At 38.3% G+C, this 26,153-nt stretch overlaps 2 protein-coding genes across 3 annotated transcripts in view; both read left to right on the top strand.

The window, feature by feature from the left end:
- COX6C (cytochrome c oxidase subunit 6C) overlaps nucleotides 1-26,153 on the top strand; it is a 161,035-nt gene that overhangs the window by 14,665 nt on the left and 120,217 nt on the right. The window lies entirely within an intron of this gene.
- Nucleotides 1-26,153, top strand: part of RGS22 (regulator of G protein signaling 22) — a 153,368-nt gene that overhangs the window by 78,233 nt on the left and 48,982 nt on the right. For both annotated transcript variants that reach the window (XM_015145781.3, XM_001096690.5), the window contains exon 15: nucleotides 25,011-25,205. In XM_015145781.3, coding sequence (XP_015001267.2) covers nucleotides 25,011-25,205 — 195 coding nt within the window. The remainder of the gene's footprint in view (nucleotides 1-25,010; nucleotides 25,206-26,153) is intronic.

Here is a 26,153-nt window from a genome sequence, read left to right as displayed (position 1 = left end):
AGGAATCCAACTTACAAGGGATCTGAAGAACCTCTTCAAGGAGAACTACATGCCACTGCTCAACAAAATAAAAGAGGACACATACAAATGGAAAAACATTCCATGCTTATGCATAGGAAGAATCAATATTGTGAAAATGACCATACTGCCCAAAGTAATTTATAGATTCAATGCTATACCCATTAAGCTACCACTGACTTTCATCACAGAATTAGAAAAAACTACTTTAAACTTCATATGGAACCAAAAAAGAGCCCGCATTGCCAAGACAATCCTAAGCAAAAAGAACAAACCTGGGAGCATCACGCTGACTTCAAACTATATTGCAAGGCTACAGTAACCAGAACAGCATGGTACTGGTACCAAAACAGATATATAGAACAATGGAACAGAACAGAGGCCTCAGAAATAACACCACACATCTACAACCATCTGATCTTTGACAAACCTGACAAAAACAAGAAATGGGGAAGGATTCCCTATTTAATAAATGGTGCTGGGAAAACTGGCTAGCCATATGTAGAAAGCTGAAACTGGATCCCTTCCTTACACCTTATACAAAAATTAATTCAAGATGGATTAAAAACTTCAGTGTTAGACCTAAAACCATAAAAACTCTAGAAGAAAGGCAATACCATTCAGGACATAGCATGGACAAGGGCTTCATGTCTAAAAAAACCAAAAGCAATGGCAACAAAAGCCAAAATTGACAAGTCGGACCTAATTAAACTAAAGAGCTCCTGCACAGCAAAAGAAACTACCATCAGAGTGAACAGACAACCTACAGAATGGGAGAAAATTTTTACAATCTACTCATCTGACAAAGGGCTAATATCCAGAACCTACGAAGAACTCAAACAAATTTACAAGAAAAAAAAACCCCATCAAAAAGTGGGCAAAGGATATGAACAGACACTTCTCAAAAGAAGACATCTACGCAGGCAACAGACACATGAAAAAATGCTCATCATCACTCACCATCAGAGAAATGCAAATCAAAACCACAATGAGATACCATCTCACACCAGTTAGAATGGCGATCATTAAAATGTCAGGAAACAACAGGTGCTGGAGAGGATGTGGAGAAATAGGAACACTTTTACACTGTTGGTGGAACTGTAAACTAGTTCAACCACTGTGGAAGCCAATGTGGCAATTTGTCAAGGATCTAGAACTAGAAATACCATTTCACCCAGCCATCCCATTATTGGGTATATACCCAAAGGATTATAAATCATGCTGCTATAAAGACACATGTACACGTATGCTTATTGCAGCACTATTCACAATAGCAAAGACTTAGAAGCAACCCAAATGTCCATCAATGATAGACTGGATTAAGAATATGTGGTACATATACACCATAGAACACTATGCAGCCATAAAAAGGGAAGAGTTCATGTCCTTTGTAGGGACATGGATGAAGCTGGAAACCATCATTCTCAGCAAACTATCACAAGGACAGAAAACCAAACACTGCATGTTCTCACTCATAGGTGGGAATTGAACAATGAGAACACTTGGACACAGGAAGGGGAACATCACACCAGGGCCGGTCGTGGGGTGGGGGTAGGGGGGAGGGATAGTATTAGGAGATATACCTAATGTAAATGATGAGTTAATGGGTGCAGCACACCAACATGGCACATGTATACATTTGTAACAAACCTGCACGTTGTGCACATGTACCCTAAAACTTAAAGTATAATCCAAAAATATATATTTGACAAGGTAAAGAAAAAAAAAGGAAATAAGAAGGGGGAAGAAAGAGTCTACAAGAAATATTATATGGAAAATGTAGGAATTAGTGAATGAAGAGCTTAGGTAAGAATGAAATGGAAATGAGAAATAAGAGAATTGCTAGGTAAATCCACAGCACTTTTACCACAAAGTGCTATTTAATATAAGGAAATTCTTGCAGCAGTGTCAGATTTTTGTCTTATTGGATTGGACATCAGGGTAACACACTGTTATTTTAATATATCATCTAGATCAGAGGCTATATGACATAGAAGGCAAAAAACATCACAGAATGTGGCATTGAAAGACATGAATTATTTACATTCTCCTAGTTACTAGCTGGGTAAACTTTGTGAGGTCAGTTAGTTTTAATAGGTCTTGGTTTCATGTTCTGTAAAATATGGATAGTGATAATGTTTTACATTTTGTTTCCCTCTACTGGTTTGGAAGTTACATATTATATTTCTCTTTTTACCCTTACAGTTTTGACATGTATACTGAAATCCATGAAGTCTAAAATTAATCGTTATCTTCATCCTCCTCTCAAATAAATCAAGGATCTTAGAACACTTTAATTCTACCATACCTTGCCCATTTTCCATATAATTTTTGTACATTATTTTTGTTAATTTTGGCTTTTACCCTCCTAGTAGTCATCATTACTTTTTTAATACTGTCAATGTTTGTGTCCGTTTATTCACAAATTCCTTGCTTGCTTTTGCTTTTTGTGTCATAATCCTTCCTTTCAGTTTAATTCCTGAAGAATATCCTTTAGTTGTTTTTCCATTAGGGCTTACTAGTGGTAGACCCATTTATTTGAAAATGTTTATTTTATTCTCTTATTGATGATTTAGCTGAATATAGAATTCTAGTTTGACAGTTTCCTCTTACCACTTTGAAAATCCTGTTTTATTGTTTTCTGCCTTCCATTGCTATCATTGAAGAGTATGCTGTTGCTCCTTTGTAGGAGGATTTTTTTCTCATATTTACTTTTACAGTCTTTTCTTTGACTTTGGCATTCTGTATTTCACCTCAGTGTGTTTACCACTGGAAGATTTTCAGGGGCAGTAACATGCATGGAGCTGTCATCTCCTATGATAACAATGCCTTCTTCTGGGATTCCTCCTGAAGCACCTGCCTGAGCCTGTTTTACAGTTAACTTTTTTAATAAGTAGGAGTACATTCTAAAAAAAAGATAAAAAATATAGTGTAGTAAATACATAAACCAGTAATATGATCATTTATTATCATTATCAAGTATTATACTATACATAATTTTATGTGCTATACCTTTATACAACTGGCAGTGCAGTAGGTTTGTTTACACCAGCATCACCACAAACATGTGAGTAATACATGTGCTACAATGTTACTAGGTAATAGGGATTTTCCAGCTCCATTATGTTATGGGACCGCCATTGTATATGTGGTCCACCATTGATTGAAACAATTTTATGCAGCACATGACTATATATTTCATGTCACTCTTAACCTCTGTTTCAGGTTTTTCCACCTTTGAATATCTGTGTTGTATGTTTTAGATTGAAATAGATCAATTTTCTTTGTACTGTTTTTCAGTTCATATATTCTTCAGATTTCATTCTGCTCTTTAACTTACCCATTGAGTTAAGTCATTTTAAGATTATGTTTTTGTATTATTAAACATTATATTTGTGTCTTACAAAATTTCCTGGGGTTTTTTGGTCTTTTTCCTCATTTTAAAATTTCTTTTAAAAACATTTTTATTTTGCTTTAAGTCCCAGGATACATGTGCAGAGCATATAGGTTTTCTACATAGGTGTACACATGCCATGGTTTCTTTTTTTTTCCTTTTCTTTTCTTTCTTTCTTTCTTTCTTTTTTTTTTTTTTTGAGACGGAGTTTCGCCATGTTGCCCAGGCTGGAGTCCAATGGCATGATCTTGGTTCACTGCAACCTCTGCCTCCCCAGTTCAAACGATTCTCCTGCTTCAGCCTCCCAAATAGCTGGGATTACAGGCATGCACCACCATGCCTGGCAAATTTTTTGTATTTTTGGTAGAGATGGGGTTTCACCATGTTGGTCAGGCTGGTCTTGAACTCCTGACCTCATGTGATCCGTGTGCCTTGGCCTCCCAAAATGCTGGGATTACAGGCGTGAGCCACCATGGTTTCTTTTTTGATGTCTTTAATCATTTTAAACATGTGTTATAGTTTGTAGCTTCTGTCATAACAGTATTATCACAAAATTTGTGACTTAAAGCAACACACATTATTATCTCATAGTTTATGTAGGTCAGGATTCTGGGCACAGCTTTGTTGGGTTCTCTGTAAGGTCTCAGCCAGGGCTAGTATCTCATCTGGGGCTCGACTGGGGAAGGATCTGCTTCAGTGTTCACATGGTTGTTAGCAATATTCAGTTTCTAGCATCAGAATTGGATTGGACATCAGGGTAACACATCGTTAGAGATGGCCTCAGATTTTTGTTGGCAGTCAGCTAGAGGCCACCCTTAGTTCTGTGTCATATGGCCCTCTCCATATGGCAGCCCGCAATGTGGCAGTTTGCTTCTCTAAACCAGCAAAGGGGAGAGTTTCTTAGCAAGACAGGCATTGCTATCTTATGTAATGTAACCATATACATGTAATCACATACAAATAATCACCATTGCTATATTCTCTTGATTAGAAGCAGCCGCATGTTATGCCCATACTTGGTGGTAGAGGGTTATGAAAAGGTATGAATACCAGGAGATACTGTTTTCATGGGGGCCACCCTAGAGCCTGGCTGCTATAGTATTCAATAATTCTGTAATTTGTAGTTCTTGGAAGAACTAATTCTGCTATTTATTAGTTCTGCTGACATGGTGGATTCTTTTCTGATGTGTTTTGTAATTTTGAATTATGAGCTCTTTAGTGGGTTTTTTTAATCTATGCTCTTTCTGGTAGGCACATTTTGTAATCATTTCCAAGATGAGAAATTAGCCAAGTATAAACTTGAACATGAAGCCCACATAATAGTAAACTCACGATAGCGAATTCTCAGGAGATATGTTGTTTTCTTTCTTTTATAAAAAGCCTAGGCCAATAGAAGCAAGGCTTTTTTTTTTTTTTTCCTTTTTGTCTCCTAGGTTTAGTAGGTGTGAAGAAGCTTGCTTTTCTGGTACTTACTATGGGCATTAAATAAGGGAACATGTGACTGCTTCTTGCAGAGATTTCCTTTTCTGGTATCTTGGCAGCCTAGATTACCTGAAAACTCTTCGTCTAAAAAATACCTGGAAATGCCGGCTAAAATATAACAAATGTGCTTTTAAGTGCATGGCCGAGATAGTAAGGGACATCACCAGGGACCATGGTTAAGAAGTGTACTGAGAACCAGAGTGAAAAGCGTGAGCTGACAATGGGACTGTCATGGATAAACCAAGAGTGTGGGTTATAAGAGCCACAAGGCACAGACAAGGCCCTGGGCCCTTAGAGGCGAAAAGTGACACTAAGACCCCTCACATCTACCAAGGCCTATGAAGGGTTATACACAAGGTGAAATGTGGAGTGAAAAAAAGACTATATATATATTTATAAAATTTATTTTTAATATATATTTTACAAGATCATATACAGGTGGAACAGAGCACTAAATGGAATAAACAGTATTATTAGGGTCAATATTTAAGGTTCTATCAATTACCTAGATAATGAGGAAGGAAAATGGGAATTTGAAGAAACTAGAGTGGATATACAGTTCCACAATATAACTTAAATTAAAATATAGTACATTAGGCCAGGCGTGATGGCTCATGCCTATAATCCCAATACTTTGGGAGGCCGAGGTAGGTGGATCAACTGAGGTCAGGAGATCGAGACCAGCCTGGCCAACATGGTGAAACCCCATCTCTACTAAAACTACAAAAATTAGCCAGATGTGGTGGTGCATGCCTGTATTCCCAGTTACTCGGGAGGCTGAGACAGGAGAATCACTTGAACCAGGAGACGGAGGTTGCAGTGAGCTGAGATCATGCCACTGCACTCCAGCCTGGGCAACAGAATGAGACTCTTTCTCAAAATAAATAAATAAATAAAATGAAATAAAATATACTACATTGAATCACAACCTTTTAAGAATCTCCTTTATAATATTCAGTTACTTATTAATGAACATTCACTGAGAAACCTGCTATGTGCCAAGTAATGTTCTGTGGATAGAAAGATGATTAGGACAAAGTTCTTGACTTAGAAGCTTCACTCTCTAGTGGGGGAAGGAGATAATTACTGAAGCACTTCAGTCATATTTAAAACAGATAATAATGTTTCTCTTTTTTTTTTTTTTTTTGAGACAAGGTCATGCTTCTCTGTCACCTAAGCTGGAGAGCAGTGGCTCACGATCACGGCTCACTGCATCCTCAACCTCCTGGGCTCAAAGCGATTCTACTACCTCGGTGCCCCCTATGATTCCCCTAGTAGCTGATACTACAGACACATCACCAGCCCCAGCTAATGTTTTGTAGAGACAGGGTCTCACATGTTGCCCAGGCTTGTCTTGAATTCTTGCACTCAAGCAGTCCTCCCACCTCAGCCTCCCGAAGTGTTGGGATTACAGTCATGAGCCACCATGCCCAACCAGGTAATAGCGTCTTAACTGATAATGAAATTATTTCTCTCTTTGCTGGCAGAAAACAGTTGGTTATTGTTTTGTTTTCTTTTTAAGTCATCAGCTTCTTTTCAAATACCTTTTTCAAATAAGGGAACTGTTTCCTTTTTTCTCATTTTTGAGCCAAAAGCTGCTGTCCTTTAGTCTTATGCTTCATAGGACACTGTCCTATTTTATTCAGATTAACTTCAGAATCAGTTTTACATCTTTCTGGTATCTTCAGCCATAGCCAAATGAAACTTTAACATTTGCAAGTCCTGCTGCTGACATCTCCACCCAATGATATGACAGCTTGAAAATACCCTGCTGTAATGCTCTAGTGAGAGACTCCTGTTGTTTCTCCTTCTATTTCTATGAAGAAGTCACTTGATGGGTCCCTTGCCCAATAAGACTTCTACTATTTACCCAGGGTTTATAGTACTGTTGCCCGTTTACTCTTGTGTTTGCAAAATTTCACAAGAGAAAAAGAAAACACAAAAGCTGAGTCAGTGAATGTTACCAGATCTGTGTTGTGCATTGATGTTTTTAGAAAGCCCATAAGTTGTGATGTAATTGTAATGCAGAATTCATTAAATTATTTAGTAATTATTTATTGCTATCATTATCCTCTCTGGCCCCAGGTCATTTCAGTCTCCTATTAGGTGATTTGAGACACACTGTGGATCCAAATGATGTTCATACAAGGTTGTGCATTGTAGCCCTGCCTTAAGGTTCTCTGAGTATGTCTATGTATTTGTCCCCTTTGCTCCTGCTTTTATAGTGTACAAACTAGTAAATCAATATAAACTGAATAGCAGTTAGACCAGCAATTAGGAGCACATATTTTTCCTAGCCTAAACATGTTATTGCTATTTCCGTAAACATTTACCAAACACCTGCTATACCCTATGCTGTGATTGGTGCTGAGAACACCTTGGTGAACAAAGCACAGGGGCAGCCCCCCAAGCATTCTTTCTATCAAGGGTCAAGAATGTGCTTTCTTTTGCCTACTTTTCCAGAGAACCCTAGAAAGATTGAGAGAGAAAAAAACAGATAAGACCATGTAGCTCTTCCCCCATAAAATTTGCATTGTTCTTACAGTGTTTTCCAGTGAAGTCTGAGGTAACACCCAAAACCTTGGGTGTAATCACAAATTCCTTTGGAAAAACTTTATGGCATAAGAGGGGCAGTGTTGAAGATTTTTCTCTGATAATCAGCTTTATTTTCCCTTTGCTCACTGTCATCCATTACCTTAATTGTTTAGCTCCTCTCTTTACTTGGCATTTACAGGACCTAAATACTTCAGGGTGGTCCTGACATTTTCATTAAAGTGTCACGAGCTAAGTTCTCCTTCTCTAGGCCGATGGTGTATTTTCAGGTGCACCAACAGAGCTCATTATTTCTCTACTCAGCAGCAGCATTAAGAATCAAGCTCTGTTTTCTAAAAGATGAATGGGCATAGGTGAGGGGTGAGGTTGGCTGGTGATTCAATGTGGAAAATCATGTACCTCTTTATAGCTTTATGGTAAATTTTGGTGTCTTCACAATTAGGTTGTTTCTGGAGTACTGGGCAATTACTATTCAGGCTTTGTTACATTATTTGTTTTTGTTACCAGAGAGATGGTGTCCCAATTAGCGGTCAGGCTTGGATTCCTGAACACTGTGAATCACTGAGCACAGAATCAGCAGGGTTCTCGTGTTGCATCGCATTTTGTCATGTTTGCTAGTGAAGTGGATTCAGGAAGAACAAGCACAGCAGCCAGCTTTCTGGCTTGTAGCTACCCACTCATCCCCCACTTCCTGATGTTTACACCAGTTACCCATAGAGTCTTAAGATTTTTGAATACCATAGGTTTATAGACCAAAAAACGATCTCTAAAGATCCTTATTTATTTATTTATTTTTAGATCCTCTTTTAATCCTCTTGTTTCCAGAAAAGCGAACACCCGAACTTCTCTGAACCACCAATATCTATTATACCTGACATTTCTTTAATGTTTCTGTTAGGTTCTGTGGTAATAACTTTATATGGATAATTTTATTTAATTCTAGACAATCCTAAGGGGTAGATTGGTATCTTTATTTTATAGCTTTGGAAACTGAGACTTAGGGAAGTTGAATGCTTTCCTAATGCCATCCATTTAGCAATTGGTGAACTTGGAATTAGTACCAACTATTCTGACTCCAGACCCTGTACTCTTAACTTCTAAGCCATTGCTTTCTTATTATTATCTCTAGAAGAAAGAGTATCTGTTTATCACCTTGTTTAATCTTTCACTTTAATATCTTCAACTATCTTTATGAACATTAAATGTCAAATATCACCTTTAATATTTTTTTCTCCACAAAACTGTAGGTCCATGAAGACATTCTGCTCTGTTTAGCTTGTATGCTCAGGATTGAAGGTGCCATATAAAAGGTGCTGTGATAGGTATTGAAAAATTCATGAACTCATTGGCATGTTTATATTCTTAACAACATATTATAAACCTAATTAAAGATAGTCATTGATTATTTGGAAATGACAGCCAGCCGAGCATTTTTATTTCTTTAAGAAAAATTTTATGTGAAAACAGTTTAATGAGCCCCCATATACCTTCACTCAGCTTCAGCAATTATCAACATTCTGTCTTTCCAGTTTACTCTTAATAAGGAGCTCTTGGCTGGGTGTGGTGGCTCACGCCTGTAATCCCAGCACTTTGGAAGGCCAAGGTGGGCAGATCCGAGGTCAGGAGTTCGACACCAGCTTGGCCAACATAGTGAAACCTATCTCTACTAAAAATACAAAAACTAGCCGGATGTGGTGGCACGCACCTGTAATCCCAGCTACTCGGTGGGCTGAGGCAGGAGAAGTGCTTGAACCCGGGAGGTGGAGGTTGCAGTGAGCCAAGATCGTGCCACTGCACTCCAGCCTGGGCAACAGAGCGACTCTTTCTTGGAAAAATACAAAAAACAACAACAAAAATGGGAGCTCTTAAAAAATTGCATTGGAGCAGCAATGCAATCTCCCTGTCCCCTCCCACTTCACCCAAGGAACCTAAAAATATGGTTGCTTTTTGCAATTTAAACTAGGAAATGAATGTGTAATAAATCAGAACAGATATGAGCAGCCGTCTAGAGACAGAAGGGCTTCACAGGCCTGCAAGATTTGTAATGAAGATGCCAGCACATGTAAAGAAAGAATTTTCCAAGTCAGGAACAGTGGCTCACACCTGTAATCCCAGCATTTGGGAGGCTGAGGTGGGAAGATCACTTGACCCCAGGAGTTCAAGATCAGCATGAACAACGTAGTGAGACCCCATTTCTACAAAAAAAATTTTTTTAATTAGCCAGGTATGGTGGTCCATGCTTGTAGTCCCAGCTAGTTGGGAGGCTGAAACAGGAAGATCACTTGAGCCCAGGAATTGGAGGCTACAGTGAGCTATGATTGTACCAGTGTACTCCAGCTGCAGTCCGGCATGGGTGACAGAGTGAGACCCTAGCTCTTAAAAAAGAAAAAGAAAGAACGTCTCACTCATGAAGAGACATTGTTTGGCAGTGGCATCCCGGAAGGTGTAGTGTCTCAGAGGCAGACCTTGACATGCTCTTGAAGAGCTGTCCTGAGCTGTCTGCTCCTTGCATCTAGTCAGCTTGATAGATCTTGAAGGAGGGAATATTCACAGGGCTCATACAGTTACCTTCACTTATTCTGACCATGTAAACTTGTTTTCCAAGGTTGTGTGCTGGTAAACATAGACCTACAACCTTAATGATGGTTGATTTTCTCATTTTTCATTGTAAAGCAATCACTTGATACTCTGGTTTCATGTATCAGTCTTGTGTGCTTTGTTAGCATAGATTATTATACTGGTGAAACAGGTTTTTTTTTTTTTTTTTTTTTTCTCAAGCCAGAAATTTTAATATAATCATGTTTTTTAAATTGAATTATTTATCTCAGCATTTTGGGAGGCCGAGGCAGGTAGATCACTTGAGCCCAGGAGTTTGAGACCAGCCTGGGCAGCATAGCAAAACCCTATCTCTACAAAAAAATACAAAAATTAGCCTGGTGTGGTGGTGTGCACCTGTAGTCCCAGCTACTCGGGAGGCTAGGCTTGAGCCTGGGAGGTGGAGGTTGCAGTCAGCTGAGACTGTGCCACTGCACTCCAACCTGGGTGACATAGTGAGACCCTATTTCAAAATAAATAAATAAAGAAATAAAGAATTTTTTTGGTTCACTGATTTCCAAGAAATTATTTATTAATAGAAGTTAAATAATTCCATTAGTTTAAATGTGTATCTTGCTTTTGTCAGTGAAAGGTTTTTTAAAATACAAATCCAAAAATTTATAAAATAAAACCTTTATTTGTTCCTTAGGTTGCCTTAAACTATATAGTAATAACTTTTTTTTTCTGTGTGCTTGTTTATTTTATTTCATCATGCACTCAATTGATTTTGCTTAAAATGTCTTAAGCAATGACCCAAATCTATCTTAAAAGCCTAGCTTTTTTTGTTCCTGGTTTGTTCTCATCTTTTCTTAACACGTTCTATTTTCCCCTTCTGATTTTTTATTCTGTCCCAAACGATTCAAATTGTTTTACTTTTTTATCCTATTGGCATTTTCTTAGGCTCTCATTTGCTTTGAATTCTTTTTAGTAGGGTCTAAGCAATTGACAAAAATTCTAGTTTGTCATCATTATCTTTTTTTGTACAAGTCCATCTTGTGTTGAAGTAGTTTGCCTCTTGGTATCAAGATGTTGCAATCCTTAGATCCCATCTTTAAGATTCCTAGTTGAAAAATCCAAGGTCCTTCACATGAAAATCCATCTGTGGAAAGCTCCATCTGTAATTTATTCCCTCTCGGCATAGCTCCTCAGTAATGTTTTTGAGCTTCTAGTGGGATGTGAGAGGTCATTAGAAATCATCATTTTTTCCTCTTTTGCAGAAAAAAAGATTGGATTGCTTGAACTTGCTTGTTATTTTCTTTTTCTGCCTCATATGAACTCAGATAATAATGTCCTATGCCTGCTCGAGCTGTGAATCGTTATGAAAACAGACTTCTGTTTTTGCTGAAGTAAATATTTTGTGATTTCTGAAAGTATCCTGTATCACGGCATTTATATTTCTTTTATAAACACCTCTGGGGACTCTTTTTTTCATTTTTCACCCTTAGCTTCCGGGAGTACAGTTCATCTCATTGCTTTATATGAACTCCAAGCATAGAGTTATTGAGCCCAGTTGAGCAGATCCCATGTTACTTTGCTATTTGCCGTCACTTACAGCAATATGGTTTTTTTGTTGTTGTTACAGTTTAGTGGACATCTGTTCTGTTGTGTTTAAGATGATCTGTGAAGTGATTTTGGTTTCTTTGGGGTCCAGACACTGAATCAAGATCCATTAGTACCATTTCTATTTCTCATAATGCTTTAATGTTTCTTCTTCAAATATGTTCTTTGTACTTTCTCATCAGGCCAAGCTAATACTTTCTCATCAGGCCCACTAAACTGATTAATTTATCAGGCTGAAGATAAATGTAATACTTGAAACTTAGTTTTGACCTTTTCTAAATAAGGACTACTCAGAATGTAAACAAACAATTTTAAAGAAAAGCTGTTGACCCTCCTCTTCTGGTTCAGCTTTACTCTTAACTATTAACAGGGCCTTTACTGTATATATTTTTTAAATGGATGTCTGTTAAACAGAGTATGTAAGTAAACTGTGTTATAAATTGGCATAATCTGGTATGACTTGGTATATACTGGTATGTAGCTTTGCTGCCAGTAAATATTTGAAGTAGCTGGTGTCATTTGTTTTTTCCTACTTTATTTCTCTTTCTTTAATGATCATGATAGGAAGAGAAGTATATTTGCCTTATAATCAGTGCTATGATGACAAATGTTCAACAACCAGATCTCTAGGGGAAAAAGCAGCTCCGATTTGTAGCATTTGCTGATCTCTGGGTATAAAGACTCTCACCATGGATGATTTCAAGCTGCCAACATGACGTCACTGAATGCAGAGTTGGGAAGAGATGTGCAGTAGCACCCCATCATATAATATTTCCCCCATACAGATACACCTCAAGACCATGGGTAATATTAATGGCAAAACAGTAAAATCAACAGGAAATAATGAGTTTTGAGTAGTCGTTATTTTTGTTTTTAATATAACTTCTTTTTTTCCTGAGGCCTCTGGACTGGACTGAATCATAATTTCTTTAATTGTAAGTTTATGTGATTTAATTTTTGGTAATGACAGAGTTTAACAACTGACTCACAAAATTCCTGAATATTTATGAATCGGCTCTTGTGAGCTGGTACAAGCTGGCTCCAGTAGACCATTGCTTATAAGGGAGGAAGAGAAGTAATAACAAGAAAAGCATCACTGTGAATCCTCTCCATTTTTTCTCTAATGTTACAGCTGGAGACCCTGACTCTTCACCTTTAAAAAGTTTCTTCCACCTTTTGGAGACTACTTATGAACCACTCACACTTACCAAAGAAGGCACATCATCTCTCCTCCAGAATCACCAGGTCCTGCAGTTTACTGTGAACTTCATGAAGGAGCTTATAAAAAAGCTTTGTATATTTCAGTAGCCAAAGGCTTTTTCTTCTTTTGTCTTTAGAGTGTATGAAATAGTGCCTTGGCTTTTGTGGAATATCTCTTTTTCACAGGGGCTGGCTAAGTCTTTGCTGATACCACGCTGTCAGTCCATCAGGCAGAACCCTAGTGCTACCTGATGGTAAGTAGAAGAAAATTGCGGCTGGGAGCGGTGGCTCATGCCTGTAATCCCAGCACTTTGGGAGGCCGAGGTGGGCAGATCACCTGAGGTCAGGAGTTAGAGACCAGCCTGACCAACATGGAGAAACTTCGTTGCTACTAAAAATACAAAATTAGCTGGACATGGTGGCAGGTGCCTGTAATTCCAGCTACTCAGGAGGCTGAGGCAGGAGAATCGCTTGAACATCGGAGGCGGAGGCTGCAGTGAGCCAAGATTGCACCATTGCACTCCAGCCTGGGCAACAAGAGTGAAACTCCGTCTTAAAAAAAAAAAAAAAAAGTAAAAGAAAGAAAGAACATTTTTTTGCGACAGCAGATGACTTTGGCTTTATAGTTTGTATACTGTCTTGGTGAGCATCTTGGAAAATTACTAGAAGAATGTGAAAGATATATATTAAAATGCCTTCTGCTGCCTTACTAATTACATGATTAGAATTCCCTCCTTTACTTTTGTAGTCAAGTAATGGGTCTAAAAAAATGAACTTGTTAGTGATACAAAATGCTGAAGCATGAACGTTTTCTCCTAATCTCTGGAATACTATATTGGAAGTCTACTTTTAAAATGTCACCAATTTTAGTTAATCTGGTAATATGCTTTACGAGATGTGCTGTCAACTAGTATTAAGATCTCACAATATATAGGTTTTGAATACATTTTATTCTTCATGTACTGAGGGACTCATTTTAAGTCATACAGTTCCAAAGTTTTACGTTTCTTACTTCCAGTCCTGGCCTGGTGGTGACAGCAGAACATCATGTAATCAGTGTTACCAGGCAATCGTAGCAAGATACATACACATGATCATTAAAATAAATACATCAAAATGAAGTATGTGAAACTGTTCCATTAACATAACTAACAGCTGAAATGTAACATAACAAATCAACACATGTGTTACAACATTTGGTATTATTTCTGACTTTGCCTTTTAAGGCTGCAGAGAAATTGTTCTTGTTTTCATTGGAACGCAGATAAGTGTCAAGCTGTAGCTCATCAAATGGCCCCTATTTATAGAAAAGATGTCTTCCCAAAGCCTGTGCTCACCTTTGGCACAGTGAGAATACTTTGCTGGGTGCTTCTACAGTATGCTAGTTGGAATCTAATCCCATAGCCGTCATCATTTAGCCTTTGATACAAAGAGAAATCCAAATAGTACAGACAATTGTGGAAAATATTTCCTTTTTTTTATTTTTTTGCTTTTGACATTGTTAAAAACAAGAATAAGTTCAATAAACACACAATTTTCATTTCTCAGGTATGTTTATCTAGACCTTATCATTCAATAAGAAAACATTAATGTGGGAAAAGTAAGCCTGGCATGCATTTTGATACATTTGAAAGAAGATTGGGATTCACTTCTATCCAAGAATATGCTTATTAACACATAATTTCAAAATGATTTTGAAAACTACTAAGTGGTGTGGAAATCTTGCATGAAAAATATCATAGTGTTGGAAAAATATAAATTGCAATGGGAAATGTCATGTTTTAAATCGTTTGAGCTATCTCATATGTATTAATAGTACAATGCAGGTATTATATAGAGGATATTGTCTCTAATTAATGAAGCAGCTGAGATTTCCTTGAAGAGGCAAACAGGAATATTTGTTCACTTCTTCCCCCAGTAATGTCAGCAAACTAATATGTATTAAAAATAAATTAAACATTGTTCTTCATTTTAACACCATTTAGAAAGCAAAACATTAATCAAAATACGGTTTTTCTTCCCCTGCTATTTTGTGTGTGTGTGTGTGTGTGTGTGTGTGTGTGTGTGTGTGTGTGTCTTCATTTATCCTAATTTTTTTCTCCATTTTTTTTTCTGCTTTCCAGTTCAGCTCTTCTGTCTCATGGTATCCATCCTACATCTTTTTTTCTTGCTAGTCTTGTTAACTCTCGGGTAATACTGACAGTTCAGTTAGGCAAGAAAATTAACTCCCAGAATTTCAAGACTGTAAAAGATTTTTTAGGGGCAGGCATTACTATTTTTTCTTTTTTTTTTTGATACAGATGCCAAGAAAGTGAGTCACAGGCACAGGTGTAGAGAGGTGCAGGGCAAGCAGTGCATTGTGCATTTCCTGATTACATAACCTTTGAGTGTCTCCAGGAGAGATGAGGCTTAGAGTCATGTTGTGTGCAGTGCCAGGCACTTTGATCACAGACAGGCAGTGCTTGTATCCCTTCTCAAAAACTTTCCTGCTGGGTTGTTAAAGCATCATAGGTTAATGTTTAAATTGGACTCATGTTGGCCACAGCTGTGTGTGAGTGAATCTCTGCTTGAATGTGAATCAGAGTAGCTGACTGGAATATGAAGGGAGCAGTTTCTTCTCTAACATGAGCTGCGTTGTTATTTACTCTGTGGCTAGAAAGGAAGAACTGGGTGGCCAGTAAAAAAAAGCAAATGATTTGGATATTTAAACAATGTTTCTAACCCATAATCAGGCTATATGATTTACATATCAAAAAGCATAATCTTTATGTTTCATCTTAAAGTCAATTTATGTCAACTTAAAATGATTTTATCATCTTTATAAAGATTTTAAGTGTGTTGTTTAGCTTTTTAAACTTTTGTTTTAGATATACAATTACAATATCTTCTATTTACTAAATATATATATACTCAGTTACCCACTTATAGATTATAACAATCTATAAGTTAGTTATCTATAATCTATAACTTATAGATTATAACAATCTATAAGTTAGTTATCCACTTATAGATTGCCTTGGATTATTAGAAAGACATATTCAGATTTTAGTATCATAATTCAGTTTAAATGTACAATAATTTTACTGTTTGGGCTAATAAAGAATTGACAAACCGAATTCACTTTTCTCATCCTTACTCGTTTAACCGCATGTGTCTCTACCATCCTGGAGAGGTGAGGAACAGCGGAGACAACTTCAACAAAAGACAATAAATGTGTGTAGTGTAGGCTTGGGATGCCATGGATTGGATGACCTCACAAGCCCCTTTTTAATGCTTCCAGTTCTGTGATTTTTCAATAAAGGACTGGGCATAGTGGCTCATGCTTGTAATCCCAGTACTTTGGGAGGCCAAGAGGGAAGGCTCACTTGAGCCTAGGAGTTTGAGACCAGCCTGGGCAATATAATGAGACCTTGTCTCTACAAAACATTTTAAAAAAATTAGTGGAGCATGGTGATGAACGTTGACAAAAGGATTGCTTGAGCCCAGGAAGCAGAGGTTGCAGTGAGCGGAGATCAGGCCACTGCCCTTCAGCGTAGGTGACAGAGCAAGCCCCTGTTTAAAAAAAAAAAAAAAAAGACTGGTAAGGAATCAGGGATGTAGGGAGAGTGTATTCTTCTTCTTCTTCTTCTTCTTCTTTTTTTTTTTTTTTTGAGACCAAGTCTAGCTCTGTCGTCCAGGCTGGAATGCAGTGGCCCGATCTTGGCTCACTGCAAGCTCTGCCTCCTGGGTTCATGCCATTCTCCTGCCTCAGCCTCCCGAGTAGCTGGGACTATAGGCGCCCACCACCACGCCCAGCTACTTTTTTGTATTTTTAGTAGAGGCAGGGTTTCACTGTGTTAGGTGGGATGGTCTTAATCTCCTGACCTCGTGATCTGCCTGCCTCGGCCTCCCAAAGTGCTGGGATTACAGGCGTGAGCCACCTCGCCCAGCAGGAGAGTGTATTATTTTTAAGGATTATGCTGGTTGTCAGATGGGGGGTTGATACTCTTGAACAAAGAGAAATTGTTTGGGTGACAATAATTCAATAAACGTGGTGAGGAAGCAAAAAAATAAAAAGTGGGAGGGCAAATTAATACCTACATTCAGGTGCAATCATTTAGTTCATTTCTTTTTTCTTCCCCTCCCCTCTCTAGTTTGGTTATTTTTAACAGGAAAGTCTGTGAAGTGTCAACCCAAGTTCTAAATTACATATTTCTGGTTTGAGATTTTGGCATTTGAGAATAGCTATTCAATTAATATGGTTGAGAATTAGACAAATGTCTGTTTCTTATCATGGAACATCTGCTTTTCTTTGCTTTATTTTCAGCTTTAAATATGTGTCAAGTGTTTCTAGGAGTCTTGTTTTAGAGAAACTTCAGAATTTAACTGATGACAATTAAATATGGAGGAACCATATAATTTATCATCTAAACCCAGATGCTTTTGAGAATTAAACTGTTAATAATTATGCAAAGACAGTAGGCTTAGACTAGAGTAGGGACACATGACTGTCCCAGTGATATAGATCCTAGAGGCTGCAGACTATGTAGCTAAATAATATGCATGAACCCCTATGGCTAGGGCGAAATATGAGTGTGAGGTCAGGAAGAAAGGTAGCAGACAGTAACCTGGGAAAGGTCTGGCCTTGCTTGGTCAGAAAACTGAGTTTTATGATGTTTCTTGAGATGGAAGTGATGCTACTTATTTCCTCCTGATATTTTTATATTTGTTTTTGTTAGTTTCTCCTTGTTTCATTGGAGAGATTAAAGTCATAGGATTTGCATTTGAGAATAAAAAAGGGGAGCGCAGGGAAGAGTCAAAAATTGTACTATAAATGGGTATTATTAATGAAAACTGGAGGCCAGGCATGGTGGCTCACGCTTGTAATCCCAGAACTTTGGGAGGCCAAGGCAGCCAGATTACTTGAGATCAGGAGTTCAAGACTAGCCTGGCCAACATGGTGAAACCCTGTCTCTACTGAAAATACAAAAATTAGCCTGGGTGGTGGTGCGTGCCTGTAGTCCCAGCTCCTCAGGAGGCTGACACACAAGAATCACTTGAACCTGGCAGGCAGAGGTTGCAGTGAGCTGAGATCACACCACTGCACTCCAGCCTGGGTGACAGAGGAAGATTCCATCTCAAGAAGAAAGAAAAGAAAAGAAAAAAAAGAAACCTGGAAACACAGGAGGAAGGGAGAGGCTTTAGAAGTTAGGAAGGGATAGTTTGCTATATTATTGAGTCCTTGAGGGTCTGGAAGATATTCATGTGGCTATAACAAGTAGGCTGCTAAAAGCAAAGGTTTTGAGTTCAGGAAAGAAATCTGGTGTAAAGCTATTAGCATTAGTATATGGAGTTCTTCCACATTGATTGACTGTTAAATTTTTGGAGCTAGGTGAAGTCTTTCATTCATCTACTTATTCTAAATTTCACATTATGCCAGATGCTAGGGATACAGTAATAAACAAAGTAGACACAGTCTCTTTGTAGAGTGTAGGGTCCAGTGGGAAAAACATAAAAGTACAGGGTCCATGGGAACACACAGGAAGGATTCTTTTTTTTTTTTTTTTTGAGACGGAGTCTCGCTGTGTCGCCCAGGGTGGAGTGCAGTGGCCGGATCTCAGCTCACTGCAAGCTCCACCTCCCGGGTTTTTACGCCATTCTCCTGCCTCAGCCTCCCGAGTAGCCGGGACTACAGGCGCCCGCCACCTCGCCCGGCTAGTTTTTTGTATTTTTTAGTAGAGACGGGGTTTCACCGTGTTAGCCAGGATGGTCTCGAACTCCTGACCTCGTGATCCGCCCGTCTCGGCCTCCCAAAGTGCTGGGATTACAGGCTTGAGCCACCGCGCCCGGCTAGGAAGGATTCTTAAGCCAGACTTCAGGAGCCATGGAAGCTGAGTCTTTAGGATGAATAGAAGCTCAGTGAAAGGCGAAAAGAAGATGAGGGTAGAGAGCATAGAAGCGATAGAGTGCAGAGTACAAAACTCCTGTGAGGGAGTGCTTGCCTCCTGTGAGAAACTGTAGGGGCATGAACTGAGAAGGTGTAATTGAGCATGGAACTTGAGTAAGTGTCATCTTTTAAGGGAGGAATGGAGGAAAAGGAATCAGCAAAGAGCCTGAGAAGCAGCAGAAATTGGCAGGGAGAGAATCAAGAGAAAGGGTTGGCGAAGTCAGAGGAAAGAGAGTAAAGGAGAGAGGAGATAATTATATTATGCAGTATTAAAGCTGCATAAGGGATCAGGTTGAATGAAGATTAAGGAAAGAAGCTATTGAATTGGCGATTAGGTGGTTTTTAGTGATCTTTGAGATCATTGTCATTGGCATGGAAGCCAGACTTCCATAGATTGAGGAGTGACTATGGAGACTTGTAGAGAAAGGGAAGAAAGAAGTAGGGTAAGAAGTAGGGAGTAAAACAGAGTCAGGAAAAACATTTTAGAATGAGAAAGGCACTAGATTTCAACAACTTTGTAGCATAAAGAAGCAAATGGAATTAATGGAGAGGTAGATTAAAGAAACAAGGCACTAAGGAAATAGCTGGTGTTGCAGGCTCTGGAGGAACATGGTCGAGTGCACCTGAATGCCTTAGGATTGGAAAGACGTCTTCCTTTGAGACATCAGAGAAACAAAAAGATTTAGAAGAGAGCTCTTGAGAGGAAAGTTGAGGGCATTTATACCAGTGGTTTTTCCCAGTTACGTGTAAGATAAAGTCTACTGAAAGTGAAGAAGTGTAAGAGTACAGTTGGGAGCATTAAATAGGATGGCAGTTTTAAAATGGGAAATGGCATTGATTAGAAATAAGCAAAAATGTAACAAACTTTTTGATTGCAGCTAAGTTTTTTTGAATTTTATTTATAATGGAGTCAGTCATGATGTTTTTATTAGGAACTTGAGGGTAGAGTGGGGAGGAAATAGGGATGTTGGTAAGAGTATAGTTGAAATAATGGACAGTTCTCAGTCCCAATTGTCTAAGAAAGTAAAAGCAGCTGGTGCATGATTTACTTAGAGGACATATTTATTTAGATTGTGCTGAAGGTGAAGAAAAGCTTGGTGAGAGATACAAATAGATGAAAATTATGGTCAGAGAGAGAAAGTTGTTCTATTAATATGGTAAGTGGTAAAATAAAGACAAACTTACTTTGAAGAAAATCATAAAGCAAACTTTAAGAAGGTAAAAGCCCAAGGCAGTTGGATACAATCATATACAGAAACTTGGCTTCAACAGGGCATCAAGAAGTGTCCACCATAGTATAGATACAGTACTAGACTATCTAAATCACACATAGATGATCTCTTGGAATTGAGGTTAGCACTAAATCTTAAAGATAAAACAGAAAGAGTAAAGGCAAGACAGAGTAAAAGAGAAGGGAAGTAGATTTAGGCGTCCACCAGAGGCTGACCATCCTAACAGCTGTCATTGTTGTCCTAGCCACCATTTCAACTTCTTTCCTACTTTTACCCTCTTCTCTGTTCTCATTTAAAAAAAGAAATCAGGTCAGGTGCGATGGCTCACGCCTGTAATCCCAGCACTTTGGGAGGCCAAGGTAGACAGATCACAAGGTCAGGAGATAGAGACCATCCTGGCTAACATGGTGAAACCCCATCTCTACTAAAAATAGAAAAAATTAGCCAAGCATGTTGGTGGGCACCTGTAGTCCCAGCTACTTGGGAGGCTGAGGCAGGAGAATGGCATGAACCCAAGAGGCAGAGCTTGCAGTGAGCCGAGATCACACCACTGCACTCCAGCCTGGGTGATAAAGCGAGACTCCGTCTCAAAAAAAAAAAAAAAAAAAAAAAAAAATCAAAGGCGTTATCCTGATTTCTATATGAGAACTTTTCTTGTACTAACCAGAATGCTCAACATATGAGAATTTGATATGTAGCACATCAGATCTTTTTAAACTATAGTTTTGAACTGTAAAAGAAAAAAAATATTTAAAAAAAGTATTTCTGCCCTAATTTAGCCTGACTACTGATTTTTAGTGTAAGTAATTTAGGCTGTTAAATTTTCTTTTCTTTGAAGTGAATTTGGAATTATTGGAGCAAATCCTACATTTTTAAATGTTGTTAATTTGATAATTTTAATCTTTAGTTTCATAATTTACCTAAGACATTTTTTTTATTAGTTTACTTTAGAAAACTCTCTCTCTCTGTTTCTTTCCTTTCTTTCTCTCTCTCTCACTGTCTCTCTCTCTGTCTGTCTCCTCACTCTTGTCACCCAGTCTGGAGTATGATGGCACCATCATATTTCACTGTAATCTCGAACTCCTGGCCTCAAATGTTTCTCCCACCTTGGCCTCCCAAAGTGCTGAGATTATGAGAATCAGCTACCACACCCTGCCAGCTTTAAATTCTTGACCTGTGAAATTTCCCTTTCAAATCACTGTTTCGCTTAAAGCCACTCATCTCCCATTTATATACTCAGCAAATATCTATTGAATGCCTATTATATTCTGAACTTTAGTATTCTCTTTTAACTGCTCCACATGCCCTTCTCCCTTATCTTAATCACTGGTTCTTTGATACTCTACCCTGCAAATTACTGTATCACTACCCTGATTTTGACCTTGTTTGCTTTCCTACGTGTCATGGACCTCACAGTAGATCATTTCAATTGCACTTTAACCAGCACCTTTGATTCTTTTGTTGCTTTAATGTCTATATATGTGTGTGTGTGTGTGTGTGTGTGTGTGTGTGTGTGTATAATTTATATTCTTAACACCATTTATTGCTGTCTCCTATCTTTAAGCTAACTCTTCATTTGGCTTCTGCAGCATTACTCTGACTTGGTTTACCTCTTATCTCTCTGACTTCTGTTTCTCAGGCTCTTTTACTATTTCTTCTGACTTTATTCATTATTATTATTTTATTTTGCAATAAATATTTATTGATATTTACCCATATATTTGTACTTTCCATTGTTTTCTAGTCCATCCTGCTTTTGTCTAGAGCCTCCATTTAATATTTCACCTCTAGAGTCTCCATTTAATATTTCATTTAGGACAGGTCTTCTGGTGATGAAGTTTCTGTTTTTGTCTGTTGATTTATAACATCTATTTTGTTTTTATTTTGGAAAGGTGTTTTTGCTAGACATAGAATTATAGGTTGGCAGTTATTTTCTTTTGGCACATTAAAAACTTGAGACTGGAGTCAATATCTAGTCCATTCCTGCTCTCAGCGTGTTTTGAGAGCTTAGGATGTTTACAGGGACTTCCCCACTGACAGGTCCTGAACTATAATCCTTGTCTCCTAATCATTGCAAGACTTCCAAAAACTCCATTTATAGGTAATTATAAGAATTTTGACTTTTATTATGTGTGAGATGGGAAGCTACTAGAGAGTGTGAGCAGAGGAGTGCTGCACAAAAGGATTTTTCTGTCTGCTGTGGTAAGAATAGACTGTGAGAAAGCAAAGAGTAGTCTGGGAAAACTAGTTAAGAGACTATTGCAAAAAAGCAAGCAAGAGGTGAAGGTGGCATGTAATTTCTTGTCTATCTATTGAAATAACTTCCAAACTGCTTCAAATATTGATCTTACTCAAACTATCGTATCCAATAGTGTCACTGCTCAGTTAAAATCCTTACAAGATTCCCCATTATATCTTTAGGTAAAAATTCAAATTCCTTAACAAAGGATAAGAGATCATATTCATGCTCTGGTTTCTGCCTCCCTTTAAAGTATCTTCTGTTATTCACCTCTTTCCTTTAGCCAGTGTTATCTACTTGAAACCTAAAATCTCTCCATAGGTTTTAAAGCTCCCATAGGCCTCCATGCATTGACCTGTGTTTTGCTTCTGCTTGGGCCATCTTTCATCAACCCTCCTCTATTGTCTGATTATTGACTCCAACTTATCTTTAGAGATTTAGCTTAACAATTATCTTCTGGAGGGCAGGCATGGTGGTTCACACCTGTTAATTCCAGCACTTTGGGATGTCAAGGTGGGCAGATTGCTTGAGCCCAGGAGTTTGAGATCAGCCTGAGCAACATAGCAAGACCCCATCTCTTAAAAAAAAAAAAAAAAAGAATTATCTTCTCTCTGAAGAGTTTCTAGAATTATTTCCTTCCCTAGTCCAATACATAAATGAGTCTTTTCTAGGGATTTGGAAATTTTAATAAATGTTTATGGCATCTACTGTCTGCCAAGAACAGTTCTAGGAACTGGAGATACACCAGTGAATAAGCTACAGTCTTTGCCTTCAAGGATCTCAGTCTGGAAGAGAAGACACATAAATACATAACTGCATTATAGAGTGATAGGCATAGCAGCAGAAAGTGTGATTATTGGGGGAGAATGTGAGTGAAACTTCCTAGAGGAGGAGAAATCAACGTTGGTTTTTAATTTTTTTAGACGAAGTCTCACTCTGTCGTCAGGCTGGAGTGCAGGGACATGATCTTGGTTCATTGCAACCTCCACCTCCTGGGTTCAAACGATTTTCTTGCCTCAGCCTCCTGAGTAGCTGGGACTACAGGTGCGCACCACCATGCCCAGCTAATTTTTGTATTTTTGGTAGAGATGGGGTTTCATCATGTTGGCCAGGATGGTCTCGATCTCTTGACCTCGTGATCTGCCTGCCTCGGCCTCCCAAAGTGCTGGGATTACAGGTGTGAGTCACTGTGCCCGGCCTCATGTTTGGTTTTAAACTCTAAATTAGTTTATCAAGCAGACAAGGTATGTGGGGTAGTGTAGCCATCCAAGATGGAAGGAACAATATGTGTAATGGTATGAAATGGCAAAACAGCAAGACTTAGGGAAATTATAGAAAATTTGTATTTGAATGTAAAATTTTAAAGATGGTTAATGGGAGACGAGCTTAAAAGATCATTGAAGATCTTATTTATAATACATACCTCTCTTATAGCACTTTTCATCCTGTTATAACCATTGATATTCATCTCCATGTCACCACCAAATTGGCTTCTTCAGAATAGGCATTGACTCTTGTTCATTAATCTTTGCATACATAGCACCTAGCCAAGTGTCTAAGATGCAGTAGATGGAGTACTCAGTAAATGCTTGTGTTGTTAACATGGACCCTTTACCTCTTTTAAAAGATTATTTTAAATAAGACTATTGCTGTTTGGTACAAACTCATATCTGTATCTGTCTGTTCCGAGTTGGTCTAGATATTATCAGGTTCAAATTCTAAGTATTGTGAAATAAAATTGACATAAAGTACAAATTAACTAGAGATTGTTAGTAAAACTTGATTTAAAATGTCCAGTGTGCAAACATTTTTTAAACACAATGTTATTAAATTGCTTCTCAGATATATGTAACTATTATTGAGAGACAGGACAATTAGAGAATGGAACAGATATTTGTGGCAGGTTTGCTGGAGGTTCTATGTATATCTTTCCATTCACTTTTTTTTTTTGAGATGGAGTTTCACTTTGTCACGCAGGCTGGAGTGCAGTGGCATGATCTTGATCTTGGCTCACTGCAATCTCTGCCACCCGGGTTCAAGCAATTACTACTGCCTCAGCCTCCTGAGTAACTGTGATTACAGGTGTGCACCACCACACCTGGCTACTTCTTGTATTTTTAGTAGCGACGGGGGGTGGAGGGGGCGGTTCACCATATTGGCCAGGCTGGCCTTGACCTCCTGACCTCAAGTGATTCACTCGCCTCGGCCTCCCAAAGTGCTGGGATTACAGGCGTGAGCCACTGCACCTGGCCTCCATTCACTCTTATGCTTTTGTCTTCCACAGCATTGGATACCAGATGGAAAGACTTAATGGCAGAAAGGGATAATTAGCAACAGTCTTAAGAACTCTGCAGCTCAGTTTGGTAGGACAGGTAGTCTGTTGTTTCTCCAAAAGACTAATAGCCAGCTTTTCAGTCCTAGTGTATTCTTGCCTCCTGTTTCCAAAAAAAAGTATTTCAAGCCACTTTGGAAAGTAACACAAATGTGTTAGAAATGTTGTGAACATAAAGGAAGAAAAGAGGCACATAAACTCAAATTTATCGTAATAATACTTAGTGCTTCCTCAGATTTTTGTAATCTGAGAAAAATTGACTAATTACTGATGAAGAAATTGGAAAACAAAAGGAAAAACAAAGTCTTTCAAATAGATGCATTGCTTCGTGTTAAGTAGTTCTACCCATATTTTCAAGAAAAATATCACGTTGGCTTATTTGCCTTCTCTTAGTTTTTAAAAAATGCCTATGCTGAGGTATCTGCTAACCATTGTGGCTTCTCTCAACATCCTTTCCCTTCTTCCCTCTTCTCCTTCAGTATCTTTTTGCCACATACGTTGCTCCTTCTGCCACTCTTGACATTGGACTCCAACAGGAAAAGAAAAAAGAAATTTATATGAAAATACAGCCACCATTTGAAGACCTTTTTGACACAGCAGAGGAATATATCCTTCTCCTCCTTCTTGAACCATGGACAAAGATGGTAAAATCGGACCAAATTGCTTATAAAAAGGTACTGTGCCACTGATAAATTGAGTGTGAAACCATTCAGGTTTACTACAATACTCACACCTGTAATCCCAGCACTTTGGGAGGCGAAGGCGGGTGGATCACCTGAGGTCAGGAGTTCAAGACCAGCCTAGCCAACGTGGTGAAAACCTGTCTCTACTAAAAATACAAAAATTAGCTGGGTGTGGTGGCGGGTGCCTGTAATCCCAGCTACGTGGGAGTCTGACGCAGGAGAATTGCTTGAACCTGGGAGGCGGAGGATGCAGTGAGCCAAGATCACATCATTGCACTCTAGCCTGGACGCCAAGAGCAAAACTTGGTCTAAAAAAAATAAATAAATAAAAACTAAAACTAAAACTAAAAAAACCATTAGATTTACTGCCAACGATAAGCAGCATTGTTAACTCACAAGAGAAAAACTGGAAAAGGTCTCATGTGGCCCTAAGATTTAGAGCTAAGATTTGGGTAGCCTCAAAATTTGGGCAGGGAAAGTATTTACCCACTTGATTTTTTAATTTTTTTTTTATTTTTTTGAGATGGAGTCTCGCTCTGTTGCCCAGGCTGGAGTGCAGTGGCATCACTTGTTTTTTTGTTTGTTTGTTTGTTTTGTTTTGTTTTTTGCCAGTTTTCTTATTGTTACCTAATGAAAGACTTTATGTCATTTTTTGCTCTCCGTACAAGTATGTCAGAATAGAGAAATCTGAGTTTTGGTTTCCTGTGAATAAGTAAATATGCCTTTCTTGCTACTTTTCAGCAGTAGCCTTAATTTTGATGAACAGAAACACCTATTTCATTTTATGCTAGATGAGTTTCAGTTACTATCACATGCATGGAAAACATAAACGTTTCATATGTATTGTGGAAAGTAGATCCTCTGACTTTGGTACTTCTATTTTAAAGTACCCCCAGTGTTCATCAGGTCAGACTGCTTGACTGGATACAAGTTTCAACA

This window comes from Macaca mulatta, chromosome 8 (assembly GCF_049350105.2).
Source record: "Macaca mulatta isolate MMU2019108-1 chromosome 8, T2T-MMU8v2.0, whole genome shotgun sequence".
NCBI classification, from domain to species: Eukaryota; Metazoa; Chordata; class Mammalia; order Primates; family Cercopithecidae; genus Macaca; species Macaca mulatta.
The sequence above is the reverse complement of the archived record's forward strand: the minus strand, read 5'-3'. Positions and strand labels throughout refer to the sequence as shown.